The sequence below is a fragment of the Ursus maritimus genome, unplaced genomic scaffold (genome assembly GCF_017311325.1).
Source record: "Ursus maritimus isolate PB19 unplaced genomic scaffold, ASM1731132v1 scaffold_15, whole genome shotgun sequence".
In the NCBI taxonomy this organism is placed as follows: domain Eukaryota; kingdom Metazoa; phylum Chordata; class Mammalia; order Carnivora; family Ursidae; genus Ursus; species Ursus maritimus.
Window position 1 is genome coordinate 15,367,560 of NW_024423897.1, and position 23,998 is coordinate 15,391,557.

Genomic DNA, 23,998 nt, shown 5'->3' on the forward strand with positions numbered 1-23,998 from the left:
ATGCAGGCTCAATTATAAGCATAAAATTAGAGTCTGTTCACCATTAATCAGCCTGGCTAATTGCTATGCACCACCATTAGCCATATGGTGTGAAAGACAGCTTGCTCTCCCCAAGATGAAATTTCTTCATTGCAGACATGAAATAGTGAGGGCCCTGGATTTTAAAATAGCTTGTTTTGGATATTTAATTTCTAAACAACTTTCTGCAGCGCTTTCTATCAAGGCTAACGGCACAATAAAACTTTGCATTTATGTCACAAAAGCTGTGTATTTATAGTACATTGGAACTGTGGTAAAGGAGACACAGAGAATTTAGATCGACAAGAAAGGGCTTGGATGATTCTGTTTTGTTGCAGGCAAAAAAGAGAAAGAAAAAAAAAACCCCGAAAAACACCAGGCAGTTGTGTCTCAGGTGGTTGCAAATTAAAAAAAAAATTATTTTATTCTGTTGAGAGGGTAACCCCATTGCATGAGCTGGCTAAAAGACTTACTGCCATTGGATTATAATTACTGCCTCTCTTCGAGTCAAAAGCTCTTTGACTTGATGGCGTTGAACTCTTTTTGTGGAATTCTGGGAAGGTTTCTGCATTTTTGGTGAATTGGAATCTGTCATACCGATGATCATTATATTTTGCTAATACTTAATGGTTAAGCTCTTCAAGAAATATCCACCCCACCACCCCCCCCCCGCCCAAGGATTTTTTTAAAGTGGGAGTCTAGAAGGGATTTGATTGTACCGCATCTCAACACTCTGTGTTTAAATGTAAATGGAAAATAGGAACTGTGCTTCGGAGCCCTTGTCCCCAGCCACCCCAGGCAGGCCAAAGCTGATTTTCTCCCTTACCAGTGCACAGGATGATTATAGGAGATGGGTACTCTGTTTAGCAAAGCATTCTTCTTCTATTATCAGTGCCCAACCTCTTGTGCGACCATGAGTTCCCAGGGCAAGCTCAGGGCAACCCCTTGAAATAGTCTGTTCTTTCTTCCTCTTTTGCTGGCTTATTCTGATTTTGTCCTTCAGATTTCTACTTAAGCATGGTTTCATCAGGAAAGCATCCCCAGCCCTTGGCCTGAGTTATGTCTCCTTGTTAAGCACTCCTATTATATCCCATGCTTTTCCTTCATAGCACTTAGCACGTTGTAACTGTGTGTCCAGGGCCCGTCCTCCTTTGCTGAACTAAGAGCTCATTGAAGGCAGAGAAGCCACTCAGCTTTCATCTCTGCTTTAGTTGTCCCATGTGTGAAGTATGTGTGTGTGGGGGGCAACGTTACTTCTCTCGTAGGGGGGTTGTTAAGATTAAATGCTATAATCTCATAACACTTATCACGGTGCCTGACACATAGTAAGTACTGGGGGTCTATTGTTATTCCTGATAGGAATAGCAGTAGTATTAGTGGTAACACCAACAGAAACAGAAGTGGTAGTACCAGTAGCAGCAGTATCTGCGGTGTCTAGCTGAGCACCTGGTACATAGTTGCTCAGAGTGAAGGATGATAAGAGGACGTTGAAGGGAAGGGAAGTGCCTTCTACAGCATTACCATACTTCGTTCATTCGAGGTATTGTGGGTAAGGATATTTTCATTCATTCTGGTGGCACCTGCTATGTGCGAAGCCCTGTGGAATGCAGAGCCCAAGGACTGGTCCTGTAGTAGGAGAGGTTTTAGGTTAGCCTGGGAGAGGAGACCTGTCAGGAGATGACCAGACTGCACTGTAGACAGGGTTGTCTGTGATGAGGGGTGAAGTGAAGGACTGTGGCTGTTCCGAGAAGGGAGGGCGTACCTGAAGGTGGCTGGTGGCCGCAGGAAGGAGGAGGAGGGTGAGACAGGCCAGGAATTTTAGAGGGTATATGAAGAAATGTTTGGGCCCATTTGTTGGTGGTCTGGCAGGATTTCTTTGGGGAGAGAGGATTGCAGGTGAGTGGGCTGTGGCCTGGAGCTGGGGAGAGAGTCAGGGTAAAAGATAACCAGCATCAGAGAGGTCTTTTCCCAACAGTGGAGTTGAAGCTATGGGCTTACATGGGATTGAAAAGGCTGGGAGACTAGAAAGAGTAGAGACCATGGGTGCATTCTAGGGAAGTGGTCCTATTTAGCAAGGAGGGAGAGTGTGTTCAAGAATTAGGAGAAAGAACATTGAGCATTCAGGGCATAGAAATAAAAGGAGGGTGTTTCCAAGATGGGAGCCATCCGTATGATAAGTCCTGGGAAGATCCAGATGGACTTGAAAAGAGAAAAACACCAGAAAGTCACTGGTGAACTTTGAGAGAGGACATTCAAGCAGGTGCTGAGGCCTGGAAGCCAGGTTTTATGGGAACGGGCGGAAAGGAACGATGGCGACTCCAGCAAGGAGAAAGGTGGGCAGTAAAGAGACTGACTCAAGAGAAAGGAGATTTTTTTTTTTAAGAGAGTGGGACAACTTGACAGGTGTTTGCAAACTAAGGGAATCAGATTATTCAGATAATTCATGTATCTCGTTCTGTAGCCACTTGGGCTAAACAGGAAAGATAATCTTGTTTTCTGCTGTAAAACTTAGAGATTGAGGTGATGCTTTTCTTCTGTTGGGAGAGCCTGTACTTCTAGGAAGAGATTCCACGTCCCTAAGATGAAGATCTGCAGGTCCCATGACTGGGAAGCAGGTGAACGTTGTTTGCCCTGATTGAGGAAGCTGTGTGTCAGCTCACGGGAGATGTGCCACCTGCGTTAGGCTGCTAAGGAGGAAACTCATACGTTTGCTTTTCCGGGGGTGTGCAAAATTATCTGGGAGATGCACGATCCTGCTGGGGAAAGGGATGCTGTCTTGAGTCCGCAGTGTTTGTAGGATACCGGGTGCTGGGGACCCACTCCTGTGACTCATTCCACTTTGCCCTCCTGCCGCTTGAGTTGCAGGTTGAGAAGGGATGTGAAATAGGGGGCTTCCTGCTCTGTGACAAAGCCAATCAGGAAACCCCAAGCCCCCTGCTAGATACCTACTCTGGGGGTCAAATGCCAGGTCTGTGCCTGGTACAATAAGAGCCTAAGAAACAGTTTTCAATGGATGGAGGTCCGTCGGTCACACAGCGATGAGGACATAACTGTCACTGCCATTTCTTTCATTAACACGGTAACTTTTCCCTTAAAGTGCTCTCACGTCTGTTGTCCCATGTACCGTGCTGGTTCAGCCTGAGTGCTCTTCTGCCTTAAACCCAAGTGAATCTGTTCTCCCTTCGTCCTGTCCTTTTTGGTTGATGCCTGTCTTGTGCGTGGTGGAGGTGGTGCCTACCTTTCTTGGTCCTTTGGAGTTCAGTAGAAGGAACTAGGAGGCAGCTAGGTTTAGAGAAGAGATAAAAGAGAAGGGCGAGGAAGACTGTGGTGGGGAAGAAGGACTGGTTCTTGCTCAGCTTGGTCTGGGCTCAGAACTAGGAAGCTGCAGGGAGCTAGATGTCAGCTCAGTCTAAAGGAGAACATTTGTTCCCTAACTTACTATTGATTTTCAGTTTTTTAATAGGAAAGTACTATTGCAATACAAAGCAGGAGACTGCAGAAGTATGGAAATAAAATATATACCTTCCATTCCTTCCCACTTCCTATTCCACTCCCTACAGGTTACTTCTTTGAAGTTTCTGTTCATTTATTCAAAACATATTTCCTGAGGGTCTGCTGTGCCCGGGGCTCTGTTCTAGTTGTTGGGGATATAGGGGTGAACAAAATAGTCTAAGACCCTATTCTCATGGAGAGGCAGACAGAATAGAAGAAACTAAATATAAAATACAATGTGTTGAGCGCTAGGGAGAAAAGTGAGACAGGATGAGGGAGTGCTCTGGGGCAGTCAGTCAGGGAAGGGCTTTCTAAGGTGGTGATTTTGCATAGAGATTTGAGTGAAGTGAGGGGTGAACCGGCTTGTGCCCAATTCTCTCCTCCTCCTCTCTCCCCCTCTCTCTTTCACTCTTTCATTTATTTTCCCCCAGAAATAGGACCATACCACACATTCTATTCAGCAGCTGGGCTTTCTTGATTCATAATTTGATTTAGACCTTTTTCCATGAGGATGTGTAAAAACCCACCCTCATCCTTTTTAACGCTGCACATAATTCCGTATATACATGTATACACACACGTACGTGTATATGTATGCCCACGTGTATGTGCATATCTATATATTTTTCAAGTAGGGCTCATCCTATAGACACTACTTTGTCATCAGTCCAGGGGCAGAGCAGAGCCCAAGACTTCCAGTTGGGGAATGACGACTGTGTGATGCTGTGATATGAACCCTCCCAGAGACAGGAAACCTGGGGGGAGGCCATTTCTTTAAACTTTGCATAAAAGTTTTTTTTTTTTTTTAATAACTGTTAAGTGGACCATCAGCCCCTTCATTTTGTTTTCTCTTCGTTCCTTCATTACCTCCTTTTATTCCCGTTCTGTCTTTCCTTCCACACTTCTGTTCTTCACATCTGCCTTTTCCCCTGGGTCCCTTGGGGCCCAGCAGAGAGAAGTGGTTCTCATTTATGCTGCGCTTCAATTCATCCGGCTGTGCTCAAGGGCATTTTTACTTTAAGGGGATGAAGAAAGACAGTGCTTCAGCCAAAGGACAAATCTCAGGCCTAGTGTGGCACTTGCTTGGGGGAGGTGGTTTGGGGTATGGGGTGGGATGGGAGTGAACTTTCCTCCCATCAGCAGTGCCCATCGGAGGGTCAGCTTGGCGTCCTCTATCTGTCACCTTCCTATTTCCTTGGATCCTTTTTCGCCCGGTACATTACGCCCTTCTTGAAGTCATTTGATCAATCAATCAATCAATCAATCTTTGAGCTTCTCCATTCTATTTCAGGCCTTACAGTACTCATTAGGTAAATAAAATCGACAGTTGCTTCCTTTAGGAAGCATACGGATTAGTGGGGGAGGAGGGTGAGAAGAAAGAGTAACAAAACAAACATTTATGTAAGAATATAATTTGCATTGTGTTACATGTTCTGAAAGGAAAAACCGGGATGAGCCTAAAGGGGGTCAGAGCCAGCCTCTCTGGAGAGGGAGTGTCAAGGCTGAGGCCTGAACAGGGAGTAGAGGCTGGCTAAGTGAGGAGGGGCTGGAGCAGGAACAGACCAGGCGGGGAGGCCTGCCCAGGCCTGGGCCTGAGGTCAGACTGAGTGAGGCGTATCAGAGAGACTGAAATTGGCCAGTGAGGTTGGAGCTTGGCAGGTCAGAGGAGAGTGACAGGAGGCTGGGAGGTGGTCTGGCATCATGGCATGCCGTGGATCTATTCTGAGTGCTCTGGGAAGCTAGTAAAAGGTCTTGGGCAGTGAAGTGACACAGTCCCATTGACATTTTGAAAAGATCACTCTGGCTGTTTTGGGAAGTAAAGAGTGGAGGCAGCAAGGCTAGATGGGAGGCCACTGCAGAAGTCCAATGAAGAATGGAAGCGACGTGGATGAGGGTGATGGCAGTGAGGAGAGAGAGAACCAGGCATGAGGTGCAGATCCTACTTGGAGGTTGCCATCATGCCAGGTGGAAGAGCCCCTGGGGGCAGAGTCTGGCCAGGAGCCGGCGAGGGTTCCACCAGCGGGAACTTGCATTGCCCACTCACTGTTTGGGGAAAAAAAAGGGTGGGGGGAATGGAAAATGATGAGGAGAAATAAGCCTTCCCACCTGCCGGTTTTCTCCCGGGGTAAAGAGGACGTGGGATCTGTTGAGAGGCCGCCGTTGGAGACCTGCCGCTTCTGCGGAGCACGGGGCAGCTTTGCTCAGGTCTGGAGGAAGAGGAGGTCAGAGAAGGCAGAGCAGGGAGTGATAATGATGCTGTCCTCCATGGAGCACTTAGTAGGACCAGTCGCAGAGCCCAGCTCTATACCCTGATTGCACTGAATCTGCACCCTGGCACTTGGAGGTGGGCCCCACGGCTGTCCCATTGTACAAATGAGGAAAACAAAGTTCTGTGGGGTCGAGTACCTTGCTAAAGGTGGCACGGTAGCTCTCTCTGACTTTGGAGCCAGTGTTCTTAACCGCCATGCTCTTCTGGCAAGCCCTTGAAATGTAGGTGTAGGGGATCAGAGTTAAGGGATGATGGAGTTTTTAAGCTGTTATTATTATTATTATTATTATTATTATTATTATTTGCAAGCATTCCAAGGACTGTACTTCTCATTCCATTGTTTGCTCATCTGTCTCTCGGGTATTGAGATACTATGAGATACTATGGGTATTTCTAGCCCCATAGTCTTGGTATAATAGAATGTAGGCCTAAAAGAAAATAGTTCCCTTTGAATCAGAAAGGGAAAGGCCAAAAGGTGGATGGAGTGACCTTCAGCTGGGGCTTTGACAAAGGAGATATAGTTCTTACGATTGCTTTCCGAAGATAGGAGAGACAAAGAGAATTAACACCAAATTTGGAAGCTAGTTCTCTTCTCAGAGATATAGTTGTAGTCAGGAAAGAGACTTCCCAACTTTGGTGAAAGAGTCTCTGTCCAGGAGTATATTTCTGGGTCCTGAAAATGAAGTTCAATGTTTGGTTCGCTCCAGCAGCTTTCTGAATTTAGGCCCTATGATTCACTAAGTAAAATGTGTGTGTGTGTGTGTGTGTGTGTGTATGTGTGTGTGTGTACACATGCCTGTGTACGAAAGAGAGAGAAAAGTGCATCTTTTATTTGTGGTAATGTATAACCCTTGGATAACTTCCTTGTCTCCTTGACTGATCAAACAAGTGCTTTTCTAGCGTGCCCCTGGGTGTAGACTGACCAGTGTAGACATATTTTATTTGCAAACAAGTCTCAGATGGATAGTTTGCCATTGACCGTGGGTAATTTGCAAAAACCTTAATTTTTCACCCCCTAGAAGCATCCCAGTTTTACAGAAACAGAGTCTTTTCGTTGCAGCCGGGGTGGGATTTTGATAGTGGGTGCTTTTCTTGCCCACGGCTGCTTTTTCTCTAACCTACTTAAGGGCATCCATTGTCAGGGCTGTGCTAGCCTTCAGATCAACTGTCCATAATGCGTCCAGAAAACTTAAATGGTGGCCAGCCCGGGACACGGAAGCCAGACCACATGTGGATCTCCACTTTCTTTTATCGTGCCTTTTCTTCGTCTTCATTATTATGTTGTACTCTTAGTCTCATCAAGATGGTGCAAAAGCAAACAGTTGCAGCTTTAGGATTTCGGGCAGGCTGGGGTTGAAGGAAACATCTCCCTTGAAAGAGAAAGGAGAAGAAAAAGGAATCCATTTAATACAGAATGACTGGAGGGGGAGAAATCACTCATACCTCATTATTGACGCGTTCCACACAATTAGCGTGATCTTGAGGGAAGAACGTTTGAGCCACCCACAACCCCGAATATTCTCATTGGGTAGATGTAATAATAATGCATTTCACAGTGAACTCTTCAATACTGCGGGCAGTGATGGGGAGACCCCATCCTAGGGCTGTCAGTCGTGGCTCCAGGAGAGTCCCTCTTCCTCCCTCCTTCTTTGTGCAGGGAGAGGTTAAGCCTGGCCATTAACCCATAGGCGACCCACATAGAATTTTCTGTCCCAGGGATCCGTTGATTGCCAGGTATGGCTTTGCGGTAATTCTAGCATGTGCAACCCAGCAATTTGAACCTTCTGTCTGCCTTAATGATGGTTTTACATTGTAATGGTTGTACTAAATCCTTTCGTTTTTGCTCCATAGCCGCTGTTGTGACAAGAAGAGCTGTGGCAACCGAAATGAGACTCCCTCAGATCCAGTGATAATTGACAGGTAGGGACCACTCTACTTTCACTGCATTCTTATTCCTCATTATAATGAAACACCTGCCTTGTGTCGCTCACCGGCGAGGGTGAGGAACGCACGTGGCCAAAATTTGCCTGTTGGTCATGACTAGTCTGCGCCGAGCTTTTGCGATTGCTGGGAAAACCATATGGAATGTTCTTTGGAGGCCCGTTTTCTTGGATTGCTTCGGTTTGGTGTCTGATTCATGCTCTTAAAGGAATATTTTTTTCTTTCCTGACTTTCTGTGGCTCAATCCTCATGCTGTGCCAGGAAGCTTCAGAAATAAAATAATAATAGTTTGTGATTTATGAAATGTGGTTGGGTGCTTATAAATATTTAACTTTTATTTGAAAAATGTTTGAATCATTATCACTTTTAGCTACAGTAGTTCTGGTGGACGTAATCCATCTACATTTTAAGGTTTTATTTATGCATAAAAGCAGTTTTAAAGAGATCTGTGAACCAAGACTTTCTACAGTTATCTCCCGGCATTTGATGGTAGCTCATACTGTATTGTAAGTTGATTAATTTATCCTGCTTGTCTTAATTATTGTGTTTTTAAACAGATCCATATTACTAATCTGACATGACCAAGTAAATCACTGTAGAACAATAAATCTGTTTTAGTTGTTTGGTGCAATTTGGAGTCAGTGTGTGTACATACTATGCGAAGTTGCATTCCAAATATTCATTTTACATTTTAATTATTGAAATTCCTTGTATGGAAACATGTATGATAAACCATTTGTTACATAGCATTACTCATTGAGAGTTAAATGGCCTGGAAGGTTTATAGATACTGTCAGTTGTCAGCTAGGGAAAGAGCTAGCACCCTCCACTAGCTGGTCTTGCAAATTAGACTGACTGATCTCTCATTGAGGAAATTAACAGCTGAACAAAGTTCCTCTTTGGGTTTGGTAATAATGATTTTTACCAAAACAACCCCAAAACAAACCAAAACAAAAAACCGAACCCTATCTGTCTTTCCAATTCTTTACCTTTTGGGGCTTACTTTAGTGTTTTTCAGTTCACTGAAAAACTGCTTCATTGTACTTTGTGTCAAAACATTGACTTGTTGAATCTGACCATGTGATTCTCCAGGCTTAAACCCAATTTTGACTGCCAGCTAGCTTTATAAAGCTTACATTGCAATCAGATATTTTAACTAAATCTCTCTCTCGTATTCAACCACAACATACACCTTTGCTTGATAACTGAGTGTGAACATACTCGATTCAAAGTTAATACACGTGGGTGTTTCGTGTGCAGTGAGGTTGTACGCTGCCTGTAGAGTTGGAATGCGTGTTTATCTGCGAGAGCAGACCTGCCATTCGTGTAATTCCTTTTTTCTGCGATGGAAGATAAATCTTCAAATGAGAAAGGTCAAAACTAAATATAACCGTTATGCTGTTTGTTTTACTTAAATCCATCACTTCGAAATACCGTGTGTTATTTTAAGCAAGTTTTTCTTAACGCTTCTGTTAAAAAGAAAGTGTTCCGATCAAAGGACCAGCCCAAATAGTCCCTCAAACTCTGAAAGTACAGGCGTTCTCTTCTGCCGCACAGTTCCTTTGGTGTGGATGATGTGGGTACCTTGCCACCCGCAACGAAAACACTTCTTTTGCTTGTGAATGGGTTAAGCTTTTAAGTTCTTCATTTGGTTTTAAGCCGTGACTCTGATATAGAAGGTTGATAGGACTGTGGTTTGAATAACATTTGATTTTGACCTGTTCTTGTGGGTTGCAATGGCATAAGAAACTTGACTCAGCAGCGCTGTAATTAGCCCGGCCCGTGTTTTTGAAACAGGATTGTGTTACCTGGATTGCATTAGTGTGGCTTCTTTTGTTGCCGCCTAGCATCTGTCCCAGTAGGGTACTTAAAACCTTTTCTTGGCTGGGGTAGTTCAAACAATTTAGGCAAAATAAGTATGCACTTTATACTGTTGGTGGCTTGAGAGATATTACTCATGACATTTCTCCTTTTCATTTTTTCCCTTTTTGGTTTGACAAAGTAGAAAACAGTGTGTAGCCAATGTTGGTCTCTTAAGAGAGGAGTATTTTAAAACCGGCTGAAGCCCAGTGGATCTGCAGAAGCCTCAACATATGTTTATTTGCTGGCGATTGCCACTGTCTCCCATGAACTGTCTTTTCAAGCAGTGATGCCAGCTGATATGCAAAACCCCATTTAGCTATTTTTATTTGCATCTGAGTTTTCAGAATTTATTTGTCCTTGGGTCTGCCAAAGGTTTTAAAAGCTCCAGCCCTGTCTCTGCTGATATGTGAAACTTTCATTTTTAACAATGAGAGAAGAAAATAACAACAAGAAAAGAACCCACACAAGGAAGGGCAAAATAGAAAAGATTTTTCAATTCCATAAAATTGCTGCAAAGGAAAAAAAAATGATGGCAACCGTGTTTGAATTTCATAGTTTCCAATTTGATTCTATATTACCGATTGCATAATATCTGCGTTACGTGCTTAGGGTTTGATTTGCTTTCAGATTTATGGATGTGAATCTCTGCATATTTTGCAAAAATAGGTTATGGGGCCTGCATTCAGTAGCAATAGTAACTGTTTTTACAAGATGCATACAATATGCAATTACAGAGCAGAAGGTACAGGCAATCACTGTGTTAGGATTTAGCATAGTTTCAACACGAAGTCACCTTTTGGGCACCAATAATTTTTAGCTCCCTTTGCTTGTCCTTCGGATTTTGGAAGAACACTGCTATTTTTATCAGTCAAAAGACTTTTAGCAGTGGTTATTCAGGAAAACTATTTATAGGATAGATAGAAGAGGTTTTTTGGTCATACGGCAATGGTGTAGGCTAAGCTATTTCTGTGTTAAATTTTGGCTGTATTATTTGCTGCCAGTGATTTGGGGACATCGGCTTGGCATATTCTATCAAAAAAGTGGAATTAACAAAATCAGCAGTTGCATGTCGTGATTTAGAAAATGGGTTTCCATTTCCTTCTCTTATAATAGCATGCAACAAAGTAAGAAAAATATGACCCAAATTATTTTTACATTTGTGACAATTTGTCAAGTCACTTCAAAACAGTTTAGAGGAAGATTTCTGTAAATATAGGTGTGCATGTGGAGCTGACTGCCAGGTCATAGTTCAGCTTGATGCCAAATGGCTTGAATGAGAATTATAAAGACCAGGATGTGCCCAACGATCCAGATATTGGACCGCATAGACATGGAAAAAGTCATATGTGTTATGTTTAATAACCGATGACCAGGAACTAATAACAACAAATTTCATTATCATTGAGGTAAACGGCTCTGCGTGGTAATTATTGTTAAAGTAAAAAGTAAAAACTGACTCGCGGTTATTAAATTAAGGTGGAGATTGATTTAACATATTCACACAGTAACTCATATTTGAATTTAAAAGGTTTGCAATAAAATTCGTGTTTAGAAATTGAATAAATTTTAGTTTTATTACCACATTGGATATCCTTGTGTCCTAACCTTTTTCCTTGGAGTTATCTTAGTTCAATAAATAAAACCTCATTAGACTATTCCCATTTCAACGAGTTTATTAAATTTTGCAGGAGTAATTAGCATAAGCTGGGCTAATTTTTCTGGAAGACTAATGAGGGAGGTTCTTAATTAGGTTTACTTTGTAAGAATCAGAAAAGATGGTAATGACAAAAGTCACACAGGGTAGTCTGATTTGGGAACCCAGTTTTTCTGAATCTATTAAAAAAAAAAATCTTCCCTTTCCTACACGGAAACTTCTTTATAAATACTTGAATATATTAAGTGTGCAGACTGTTACTCCGTATCTAGTTGCTTAGGGTCACCATCCATTGTTGATTTGCTTCGTAAAACTCTTTATTTTCCTATCCTTGACTCACTAAACTATCTTTGAGCAATGACATGGGTGAATACAGATGGTCTCACAAAAACATTTCTTTCTCCGAATTAGACGAATTATGCTCTAGGATTCCTTTCACACAGAGCCCTGAAGTTTCCGGCCAGATTAGTTGTGCTTATTTCCAGTAGGGCAGGATAGGGTATGGCTCAATATGTGTTTGTTTGGTCGGTTTTTCAGTTTAGGGTCAGTGTGATTGATGAAATACACCACTAAGTAAAGGGAGAAAATAAGTGCCCAATTCTCCATGTCCTTCCACTGTGGATCCTGGGTAGTTAACACGTGTAACATGTGGAATTTTTTCTTTTAATAGATAGAAATAGTAAAGTGTGAAATTCTTCCTCAAATTATGTTGTCTTGTCTCACGTGAATTTAGACATAGTCCTTTTGAGATATAACATAGCTTGAATAGGCACGTTTTGAGTTCCTCCCAGCCGTTATTAAAAACATGGATTTTTAAAGCCTGTTGACTAATATACCTCCAAAAATTTTGGATTTGCTTATTATAACTTTGACCGATTTGTCTTTCTTTTCTATTTATAAGATCCCTATATCTATGTTTGAGATATAAGCCTTGTGATACATTTAAAAAAAGACATGAATTTTCTAACGTGAAGAACTTAGCTTGTTTAGAATTACTGCTCTTCATGTCACACTGACCCAAGAGTGTCCTAAAAAGAAAGAAAGAAAGAAAGAAAGAAAGAAAGAAAGAAAGAAAGAAAGCCTGTATTTGTCTTTTCCAGGATTGTCTACAGATCTTCCACATCTAAATCACTTTCATTTAGGTAGTACTAGTTGGATTTGCTTTATGATTATTGTCTGAAATAGAATGTTCAGGAGTGAAAATAATACACTGCTTATTTTACCTGTTGAATTGACATGACATACAGCATATGAAAAGCTTGACCGTGTCAGGGTTGTTCAGAGATGAAATTTTTCTTAAGATCCATTCTTCAACTGAGACGTATAAATGGTGCGACTGAACTTTTTAGAAAAGTCCAGTGTTGTCTTATCAACATCTAATTTCCTGATTCAATTGGCCCAATGTATTTGTATAAGATATACGTCCACCTGTACGATCATAGGAAGACAGTAGTAAAACTTGAGAATTACGAAAGAGTGGGGTGGGGTATATAATAAAGTCCTCAACTCCCTGAACATAACATATACTTTGTTGAAAATGAGGCTTTTCCTCGGAGTTTCATTTCGTTGACCTTTCAACTCTTACTATGTGGCCTCTACCCGGTTTTTGGAAGGACCAGCCACAACACGTAATCACAATGTAAGATACACAAACTGCTGTCTGGGGCGTGAACAACCAGAGGTGTAAATGCATTTCTTGGAGTTCTGATGAGCCTTTATACCATCTGATTTCCTAACCTTGAATGCTCGGTTAAAATAAAAGAGGAAGAATTCACCCTTTAAAATTGCCCCAGGCAGGATAATTGCTGTCTTCTTGGTTGAACTGAGAGGTTTGCATTTTTCCAAAAGTGAAAAGCCAGCATTGACATTGAGCATGAATTTATGGTTGTTTATTAACCCTCGTGTATTTAAACATTTGTTTTCTCAGTGGGAATTCCTATGTGACTATTAGCGATGAGGCTTATGTGAGAGAGTATCATTCTAAATTTTATCACATATCAGATAATACCATTCCGAATATGAGATGAGCCATGTACATTCGTGTGCAGTTTGCTACCGTGATAAGAAAATAGCAAATACAATAAGCTAATAGCAGTCTGTATTCCATTTGCTATCAGCTATTCCCAAATACACAGCCAGGATACATTAACATGCATTTCAAATATGCTGACAATATATCATAATGCAAAGTACTTTTACATGGTGTAATGCTACTGCAGACACTGTATAATGAACAACAGTGGTTTTCCTGTAAAGGAAGTAATGGCAGCAACTTCCAAGAAATGTATTTAACGAAGCTTCAGAGAATCAGCAGTGTATGTGTGTAACTGGCCCGGGCGGCTGCTCGTGGTGGGGGTTTTCATCCCATGTCCTCATAACTTTGCTTTTGTGACAGTTTTGGAAAAATACAGAAAAGCAGTACGAAGTCCCCTGTGTGTCATCTAGCAACTTTGTGTAGTCACTTTGTGATGAGAATATATCGCTATATTCAATACGCTTTTACTTTTCTAACCGAAGTTGCTTAGAATGAGGGAAAAAAAACCCAAAACCCTCCCCAAGTGCACCTCTCCATTGATAAATTCCCCTCACTCCTCCCTACTGCCGGCACCTGACCAGACTCTCTAAGAAGAGTTGACCAGATTCTAAAAACTCCATTTAGAGTTTCCTTCATATAAAGAGTTGGTATTTTGGTCATCTTAATGGGCGTGAGGCATTATCTGAAATAGACTGCTAATTCCTCATTCTCTCCACCCCCCCCCCCCCCTATCCTTCCTTTTACAGACTGGGTAACTCTATCCTGTTCTGGACTATATAAAAGTGACCTAAATACTCCAATTGCAATCAGTGAAATATGGTGAATAGTCCAGGTTTGTTTTTGGTTGCTTACTGGCTTTAAAGGTGTGGATAGATGAAGATAATTCTCCCTCGCAAACTCTCCAGTTACAAGCCTTTGTCCAGAAGCAAATGAAGGTTTTAACGTTACAGTACTTATTGTAATAGAATTTTAATTGCCTTAATCCTGCTAAAGTGTGAAGCTGAGTGTGTGTGTGTCTCTGTGTGTGTGTGTGTGTGTGTTCTTCATGGGAAGGGGAAGCAAGCCGGAAAAAAAAAAAAAAAAACAAAACCCTGCATATTTTCAATGGGGGATGGGGGTCACATATGGTAAATGACGCAAACTTAATGAACCTGATTGGGGGGGGGGCGGGGAAAGAATGCCACTGGCGTTTCATCCATGTAATATATACCCCACTTTCAGTGGGAACAGAGTGGTCTTCGCTGTGCTTTGGGGATTTTTATTTTTGAAGGTGAAGTGCTTCGTTTCAGTTCCAAACTTGTCGGCAAGCCCTCCTCGGAAAGACTTAACTAGACAAGCTGGCAAATTATATAGCTCGATCCCACACAAAACCCTCCAAAATGGCCCTCGGTAACTATACCATCCCGCTAACTGTTGGAGGCACAATAGTTTTGTAATATAATATAAAGTAATAGTGTTAGCCAACACATCTTTAATAAGATATTGTTCGTGCCTTTGCCATATGCTGCAGAGCGGCCTCTCACTCGGTGGGCCTTTTGATTCCTCTCAATAAGATTATTTCAAATACTCTAATCCTGAATCATTGACATGAATACAAAAGCCTAGTGACATCTAATAGATGCCTCTTAGCTTTGCTTTTTCTCTTGTTCCTTTCCTTTTTCTTCTCTTTTTACCTGACAAAAAGCTCATAGACACTTGGGCTCTGTCTCTCAGTAGCAGCATGGGGGGCTCCTCGTGAAGTATAAAGGAGGAAAAAGGACTGACAGAGGCCCGATAAGCTACAGAGTGAAGGACCATAGATTAAAAGTAAATGCCAGTAAATCCTACCCTGTACACTTACTTGTTCTTTTATTGTTTTCTTTAACACTTTCAGTGCCAGGGCAGAGAAAAGAGAGAAAATAATAATTAAATTGCACACTGCATTTTTAACCTGGACGTGGTCGCTGTACACATCGTAGAGAGTTTGGGCAAGATTCTCAGATTTTGGTTCATGGAAAGTTTGTAGTGGTTTAGAAAAAAAAATGCCCTTTTAATCAATAGCAAGAATCCCTCAAGAACTTTTTGCTCATTTGCTGCTCAGTTGGCCAAATATTGATACTCTGGGTGTGGGGAGATGGGTGGGTAGACCGGAAGAGCCCTTCCATAGGGTGTGAACGCTCATGACATGGCATTTCAGGATTGAAATAACTTTTTCTTGTTTTTCTTAATCAATGAATTGAAAATTCGCAAAGGGAAATGTTAGGATATTCTGTTCCATGATATTAGCTGCTTCTTTTTCCATATGGCCTCGGACCCTGCTAGTGCCCTGAGTACTCTGCCTGCACTGGACAGCACTCTCCACTCAGGCTGACAACTTTCGGATGGTCATTTCGGAGCTTGTTTTCTCCTCCAGCATTCCAGAGCAGCCACGATTTGACTAACACTTTTTTTTTTCACTTTATCTGAATATCAGACCATCATGCTATTTGCAACTTATTTATTGTTGTTCGATAGAACAATAGTTTTCTCCTATTTTTCATATGCTTCCCTTTTATTGGTATTCTGATGTTAGTAGTGTCTTAAAACACCATTCTTGGTAGTCTTGGATGCGATATTGAAGTTTCCTCACAAAATGGAAAGTTAGTTTGAAGGAACTTGGTCCTGCATCAGGTTCGGTTTCTCTTACACCCACACCTACACACACACACACACACACACACACACACACACACTCTTCACAAAGACAAAAACAAAGATGAAAAATGAGAAGTCTCTTTTGTATTAATTAGAAAGTTCTTTAGAAAAGAAAGTTGGTTATCTTTGAAATTATTACAGATGATGTTGCAAACCCATGTTTCTCTATATAATCTCGGTGTTTTCTTAAAGCCAGATTATAATATCAGAATATCTTTAAAAAATTGAATCCTTCTTTCTGTGGCTGTAGGAGTGGGAGTGTCCTATTCTGGCTGTTCCTATGTTCCCTTAGAGACCAGCATCCGAATCCTGGCCTACGAGCACCATAACACAAAACAAATAAAATCCTTGACCGTTAAGAGTGTCATAGTCACTTACATCTGAAAGGTACTTGAAAGCTTTAGGGATCTTTATGGTATAATATTTCAGAGAATTCTCTTCATACAAATGTGAGGGCACAAATTCACTCCATTTTATAGTGGGTAAACTGAGGCACACAGCCCAAAGAACTTTATTAGTGACAAAGCAAGTGATTAGAAATTCCATCTCTTAGCTCTCAGCCTGATCTTTTTCCCTCCTCAATTGCCCAGTTTTAAAAAAAAACACCGTTTTCAGTATTTCATGTCGTCTCACTTATTTTTCTTGGTATTCTTAATTCATTCTTGGTCCATGTATTAATCTAAACCTTGGCATCTAAACAATTTTTTTTAGGAGATTTGGCACTTAACTTTTGGGATTAAACATAATAATAATGTGACATGTAAGTTGTCGAACCCATTGCTGGGACAATATTTGAGTTCTCATGTCCTCATCTATTTTGATGAGGAAACCATTGTGCGTTTCACTGGGAAAATGCAGGCACCAATCCAAAGAGAGATCTGGGACGGGACAGAGTATGATGGAAAAGGCATCAATGTGGGAGTCTGTTCGCTGAGGGTCAGGTCTCCTCACCGCTGCTTATCAATACCTGAGCCTCACGGGGTTCAGCTTTCCCATCTTAAAAATGGGGAAAGTCATTTCAGTTTTGAAGAGTTGTGAGGGTTAATATATGTAGCAGAGGGCATAGTACACACTAGATGCCTGAAGTCCTATCAGGTGCTTGTAATTTGAACATAATGTATTCTGTGCGGATTGTTATTCTTCATGTGAAGAATGCCATGGGACTTTCTTATAAGCAGGATTGTCTTATTGAAGTTAATCATGGTGACTAAGTCCCCTTGGATGAGGATTCACTCATTCGTTTTTTTTCTTTCCATAAATATTTATTGAGCCTCTACTCTACGTCAATCACTGCTTTCAGCGTTGGGGATATAACAGTGAGTAAGACACACATTGTTCCTGCCCTCATGGAGCTTTCGGTGCCTCAGAGTTGGAAAACAAACAAACAAACCCCAATACTTTGGAATATGAATGGTAAACAAAGAATATATTGATTTTTTAAAAAAATACGAGACTGCTATTTTGGATGGGGATTGTGATCAGAAGCAAAATACCCCTGCGTTGAAGCTGCCTTTTAGCTTTTACTCAGCGGTATTGAACTTGGGCATACTCTGGGGCTTTATTGCGGCCTCCAAGGCAGTCTACACACTGGGTAAGACCACAGGCTGTGGCGTCAGAGCGCCTCCGATCAAATCCCAGCTCTGCCCTTGTCGACTCTGGGGCTTCGGGCAGATCATTGAACTTTCCGAAGCCCCAGTTTCTTCGCCTGTAAGAGTGGGGTAAGAGCAGTAGTTCTTCTTTCACAGGGCCATGGAGAGGAATAAGTAGATAATACGCTGAGGGTACTTAGTGCAGTACCTGGCACCTATATCACATTCAAAGAAGATGGATGTTATTTTTAAAATAAGGGCTGCAATGAAGAGATCTCCGAGATCCTTTCCAGCTCGGGAATTCTAATTTTAGTTCCCTCTGGTATTGCTGAGGCAGGGGGACTCTTTGGGAGGTAGACTGTAAGCCCCAGAGGGCAGTAATGTGCGTGTGCCGGCCACTGCTATAGCCCCAGCACTCAGCTCCGTGCCTCGCTTCTGTGTAGTAAGTGCGTGGGGTATGTTTTTGTGAAATGAAAGAAAGGATGAAAGGAGCTAGAAGTGCAGTTGTTGAAGCTGGTGGTCTCATCTCTTTGCGTAAAGACACGCTTGTTATAACTACACAATAAAGTGAAACTGCACTGCCATTAAAGAATGATGAGAAACAGAAAATGTAAGATAAAATATTAAATTTGTTACACTTAAAAATGTTAATCTTCACACGATTACCATGCAAATCCCCTCATTGCCTAACTATTTAATTGATCAAGTAAATCACAGAGCAGACAAGTAAGTGAAAAACCCTGCTGTTGACATTCTCACAAAGCACATTTTCAAGAATATATTCTGTTAACTACTATGTCTATTACACATGATAACGTGAATTTAAAACACACACACACACACACACACACACACACACACACACGGCATCCTTTGCAAACAAGCAGATTTCAGAGAGTTTGGGAGAAAGCTTTATTTTTGTATGGCAACTTTGGTGATTCCCATTCTTCTATCAAATGTGAAGTCAGTATTAGGGTAACATGTTTCGGCAGTGTCTTTGTTTTATATGATGTTAGAAGACTTAAGAATTTACCCTTTTTTCTTTCAGGCAGGTGTAATTGACATGTTACTGCAGTGATTGAAGGGTTAATGAATTCTCTCTCTCCACCCCCCTCACTCTCTCTTCCTCTCTCTCCCTCCCCCAACCCCCTTGTCCCCCACCTCAATCCCATCATGTGCCTGGTTGACTCTGAAAGAAGGGGCTTGAAGTTGCCCACAGGGCATCCCTTTTCCCAGCCTTCTCCAAGGCCACCTGGGCAGACGGGAGCTTGCCTCCTGTCCTTAGGACACAAAATCCAATCAGGCGGCACGTCTGCCGGGCTCTCTGACCTGCTAGCTGGCAAGAGGGAGGAGAAGCAGAGGCCACTCACATTTGATAGGCTGCATCATTGTGGCTTTAGGGGGCTCCTGCATCTACTGGAGGAAGGAAGTTCTCCCCTATTTCCAAGATAAGGTGCCATTCGTGAGAGCAATGTGCTGAACTGATCAGGTTAATTGAGAGGCCCCGAATCGTCCTCATTGAGCCCATCTCTCCTTCCTGTTAAAGGCAGATAGTGCAGACAGACAGATTACGCGTATTTTAGTTTTCCCCCCAAAGCCCATGAAATCTGCAGGCGTGCAGGGACTGTAGGCTCAGCTGAATGTCATTCGGGCCATTTAAGCACGGGCTCTTATGGAGCAGAGTAGCATTAAACAGAGCAAAACCAAACCAAACCGAACACTAAGCTCTCCTCGAGATTGAGGGGAATGCCTTCAAATGTCTGATTTCTTCTTTTTCTTCCTCTTCTTTTTTCATGTCAAAACAATCTCAGATCAACCCGGGATGACTGTTGAAGAATCCAGATGGATTCCTCTCTGGCTATTTTATTTAAGATTGAAACTTAAAAAAAAAAATCTCCTCATGATGTGTCATCAGTGATAGGGAGTTTCTCGGGCTGTGTTTCGACTCTTCCGTGTCCACGCCGGACGCTGGGGGCTGTGGCCCTGACTAATGGCATCCCGGGCCTCCCCCTGGAGCAGCCGAGTGGGGAAGAAAATATAGCTGGTTCAACTGAATTCCGTGAAGGGCGGGGGCTCCATCTCCCTCTTCTGTACTCCGAATGATTTGTCATAGTTTAATTTCAAACACTATCATGGACTATTCTTTCTTTCGACCCACCTCTCCCCCCCCTTTTTTTTTCATGGAAGTTCCAGGAATGACTTTAATTATCTCCACAATCAAATTCTCATTGCTGCCTCTGTGAAAGTGTGTAGTCATAGACGGCAGGGATTATTTTCTTTAGCACTTGGGGATAGAGAAACCGGTTGTTTCAAAATGAGAACCAGCTGGTTCCACAGAGCCCTATTTAATGGGGAGCCACTTTGTACACAAACCTTCGCTCAGGTCGGTCATTACGCCAAGCCCCAAATCAGCAATGTTTGGTCTATCGCCCTTTATTAAATGTCGAGTGAGGAGTGATTTTGCCGATATGATAATAATAATAATAATTAAAAAAACAACACACCCTGCATCTTTAATTTTGCTTTTGCTGAACCCTTGGATTTAGAAGAAGCGTATCCCAAACTTCTTCCTATGGTAATTATATTGTAGCTCTAGTTTGCCACTGCTCTCTCATAGATGGCTTGTGTGTGTGTGTGTGTGTCTGTGTGTGTGTGTGTGTGGCTTTAACCCTCTCTAAATCTAGAAAATAAAATTAAGCTCATCTTTCAACATAATCTTTTATCTGACAAGTACAGTAGATAGATGAAAGGTAGATAGCCAAGTTGTGGGTCCCATTAATAGAACCAATTGGAGGGCACCGATAACTGCTATTATCAAACACCTTTATGCCATCCTGTAAAATAAGAAGGAGGTGATATACCGTATATATTTTGCTGTCTTTCTCGCTTGGAGAAATTGGTTTGTTGTCATCCCATGTTAATCCCTAACAGCACCAAATTCAATTTGAAATGAAGAAAGTACTTTCACTAGTGGACTGTACAAAATACTTTTGAAGCATGCAAAGAAGGAAAAAAAGCATAAAAGACATAAAATCACGGTAGACGTTCAGTGATGAGAATGGTTCGTTTTTAGAACTCGGGTTGCATTTTTATAAGAGAAACTAATTTTGGGGTTGCAGCATTTATTAAATCAAGGTTTGAACGATTAAAAAAAAGAGCAGCTTCATAAAGATTTTTAAAAAATCTAACAAAATTTGTCTTACAAACGTGAGAGCTTACTTTGTATTATTAATAAAAATGCATGGCTAATTAAAAATATTTTTTACATTGACATCAACACAACAAAATAATTTGAAGGAAAGGTAAAAATTTAGAAATTTATTCTCACAGGTTGTTTGATCAGTAAGCCCAGCCCGGGTATATAACCCTGTTTTACTTGTTTTGTTTTTAGAATTTCCATATTTTGAAACATGGTTTGGATAAGATCCTATCTAACGATTTTTTGTTTACAAACTACTTTGATTATGTAATGTCTCTTTAGTTCAAACTGTAATTCTATTGCATCTTTCCTATATCTGTATTTAAGGAAAATTCTGTGGGTTTTTTAATATAAAAAACAAATAACTGTTATATTTCCAGTCACTCAAATTTGAACTGAATTTTACTTCCTGTTTCAAAGGTCAAGGCAGGCTGACCTCAACAGCAGTGTGGAGGCTGCTGAATTATTCATATCATTGACTTTGTGTCAGCTTCCACATTTGTGGAGAGGGATGTTTTATTCATTTATCTCATTTAGGGTTCTTCTCTGCACCTGTTTCTACCATTAAGTACCCTGTAATTTGCATTTGATGCTAATTTAGTTTCATATCAGCCTGGTCCCCCCTTGTTAATTTAATTTTCTAAGACCCTTTTCATTACAGTAGAACTGTTTTCCTCTTTAAAGCAAACATCTATACAAGTAATTGTATAAACTGCCTTTTAAATAATATCTTTTAGAAGATTCCATCGTTTAATTCCTTAATTCCTATAATTAGCCATGGTTTGATTAATGTTTCAAAGGGTTAAATTAAAATGCAGAATTACTCAAATGCATACTTGAATAATTTCTTATATACGGTAGTGTTGGCGTTTTGGTACTCTTCCTGATAATTCTCAGAACAGTATGTCTTAACAGCAGTAATTTTCTTTATTTAGAGTGCAGTTTAGTTTACTAATAGTGGCTTCTTTCAAATCATGGTGCTTTCAACATTACCTGTGAGACGTTAGTTTTTTCTTTCATCAAATTGCTGATAGACAGTGGCTTAAAAATGTTTCTGCAACATTAATCATGACATACCCAAGATAATAAGGGCAGAATTAGGTCTGCTTCTTTGATCTACCATGGAAGGTTGGTATTCTGAATTTCAGGAAACCGTGTTACACTCTGTGTCTTTGTGTTTCTGTCTCCTGCTCCGAGTAGCCTGTCCGGGTATTCCTCAGTTTCCCACACACAGTGCTTGTAGCAAGCTTTTGTTTGTATCTCCGAGTCCCCGTTGGGCTTCCCTTGCCAGGTAGATAGTGCAGAAATTAGGGGGAAGTTGTGTGAGGAGGTCGATTGAAATGGTGGCTGCCCTGCTAGGAGTAGCCATGTCCCTAGAGTGTTCACTGGGGATTAGGAGGTCATGAGAACCAGCAACTCCTATGAACCAGGTATGCAGCCTCCTGATTGTTGGGGAAAGAACTCTACCTCGGTGCTTTCCCTGTAACTGGAAGTTTTTTGACACAAAAGTGTCAGTGTTCCTTCCAGGCTCCCTTAGAGGTGGAGATTTAAAACAGAGGTATGAATTATGAATTCAAGTTCTATGGTACCTGGAAATGACGGAGAAAGGAAAGTTGTGGAAGTGGCTGAATGTTACTAAGAAGTTAGTCCGAGCTCTACAGTGACCCTTCTTTCTACCGCGTTGGATTCGTTTTATCTGTTGCTCATATTCTCTGGGGATACCAAATGGTGCAGTCGCTTTGGGTTTCCAGAAGGATTTCAGACCTATTGAAACTGGAGTTTGAAGGTGGCTTCTCTTGTTCTTTCAGTTATAAATGATTCCGGGGGCCTCCCACAAACAACTTTGCAATTGTGGAAAAGTGAAAGGGAATCTCAATTTTCTAGCAGACAGCTTCATCTGTCTGGTTTCAAGACAGGACTGTGGGTGGACTGCATGCTTCCCACAGGTCCCCTTCAGTGGGGGACTTCTCGGGTATGCCCCACCACAGTGAATTTTTCACATCCTATGGTTTATTAAGCTAGCTTTGTGTTTGTGCTGGTGGGCCTAAAACAACGTGAGAGTTTTCAGGATTGAGATGTGGGATCTTTATTCATTAACAGAACATTTGCTTACTGACCCTTTCCTCCCCCCATATAGATATTCTCTGTAGCTTGGGCAAGACTGTGAGTTCCACCAGAAAAGCCTCCTTGAGGTTTGATTAAACAGCCTTGAGGTTTGATTAAAAACAATAAGGAATATCTGCAGAGCTTTTAAGAATGCAGGGTTTTCCCACTAGAGCCTAGCTGGTGCTTGGCATTCTACTGTTGGATTCTCATCCCATTAGCTGAGAGCCTTTGATCGCTCCTAAGACATACATAACTTGGGGGAGGCTAACACATTAATTCAATCACTCATCTACCTCTGAGGGAATGAAATAAAGATTTTACAGTGTTCAGCTCTTTTCATGTGTAGAACTCTTTGACCTACATTGCTTGAGTTCCCACGACAACACTGTGAGATAGGTAGGGGTTTTTGTACCCATTTCACAGATACAGAGAATGAATAGTTTAGCTTCATAAAAGTAATAATGAACCTAGCCAGGTCTCAAGGGAAGGTTTTCAGAAGAATCTAGGTTCTTATAGGAAGAGACCAGGTTTCCCTTTGATCTGAAGAGACTCTCAGAGATTACAGTCCAGTCCCTTCATTTTACAGATGAGAAGGTGAGGCCAACAGAAGTTCAGGAACATTGCCCAAAGATCTCATTGCCCATAGCCTCAGAGCCAGGACCTTAAGCCAAGTGCCTGGATCTGATTCCAGTGGCTTTTCTGCTACTACTCTGGCCATCTGGGCCCTGCTTTGCTCTTTATTTCACCTTGTGTGAGATAAGCCTCAAGAAAGGGTATATAACTTGTATTTTCTGGATTTGGGTCTAGGGAAACCCATGGGCTCCAAGTCTCCAACAACATCCAGAATGGTACACCGGACATACAAATAGCATGTGTTAAATTGCTTCGAAGATCTTATAACAGTCCTGGAGAGGGGGAAGCTACAGAATATCCCATCATAAAATATTACTTTATTTTTAGAAGCTTACATTTTTCACTTATTTGCAACTGTGCTTATTTATGCTATGTCATAGCAGTTACAAAAAATAGCAATTTTTGTTTATATTTGTCAGAGATATTTCATCAATAGTCATCTTTCAGTAGGAATTTTATAAAAGTTCCTCTATTCTAGACATCTCATCATGAGCAGTTGTGTCTGATTATTATCTTTCTCTGGAAG

At 41.5% G+C, this 23,998-nt stretch overlaps 1 protein-coding gene across 5 annotated transcripts in view; it reads left to right on the forward strand.

The window, feature by feature from the left end:
* Positions 1 to 23,998, forward strand: part of EBF1 (EBF transcription factor 1) — a 389,762-nt gene that overhangs the window by 23,225 nt on the left and 342,539 nt on the right. For all 5 annotated transcript variants that reach the window (XM_040630353.1, XM_040630354.1, XM_040630355.1 and 2 more), the window contains one exon: positions 7,631 to 7,699. In XM_040630353.1, the coding sequence (XP_040486287.1) occupies positions 7,631 to 7,699 (69 nt within the window). The remainder of the gene's footprint in view (positions 1 to 7,630; positions 7,700 to 23,998) is intronic.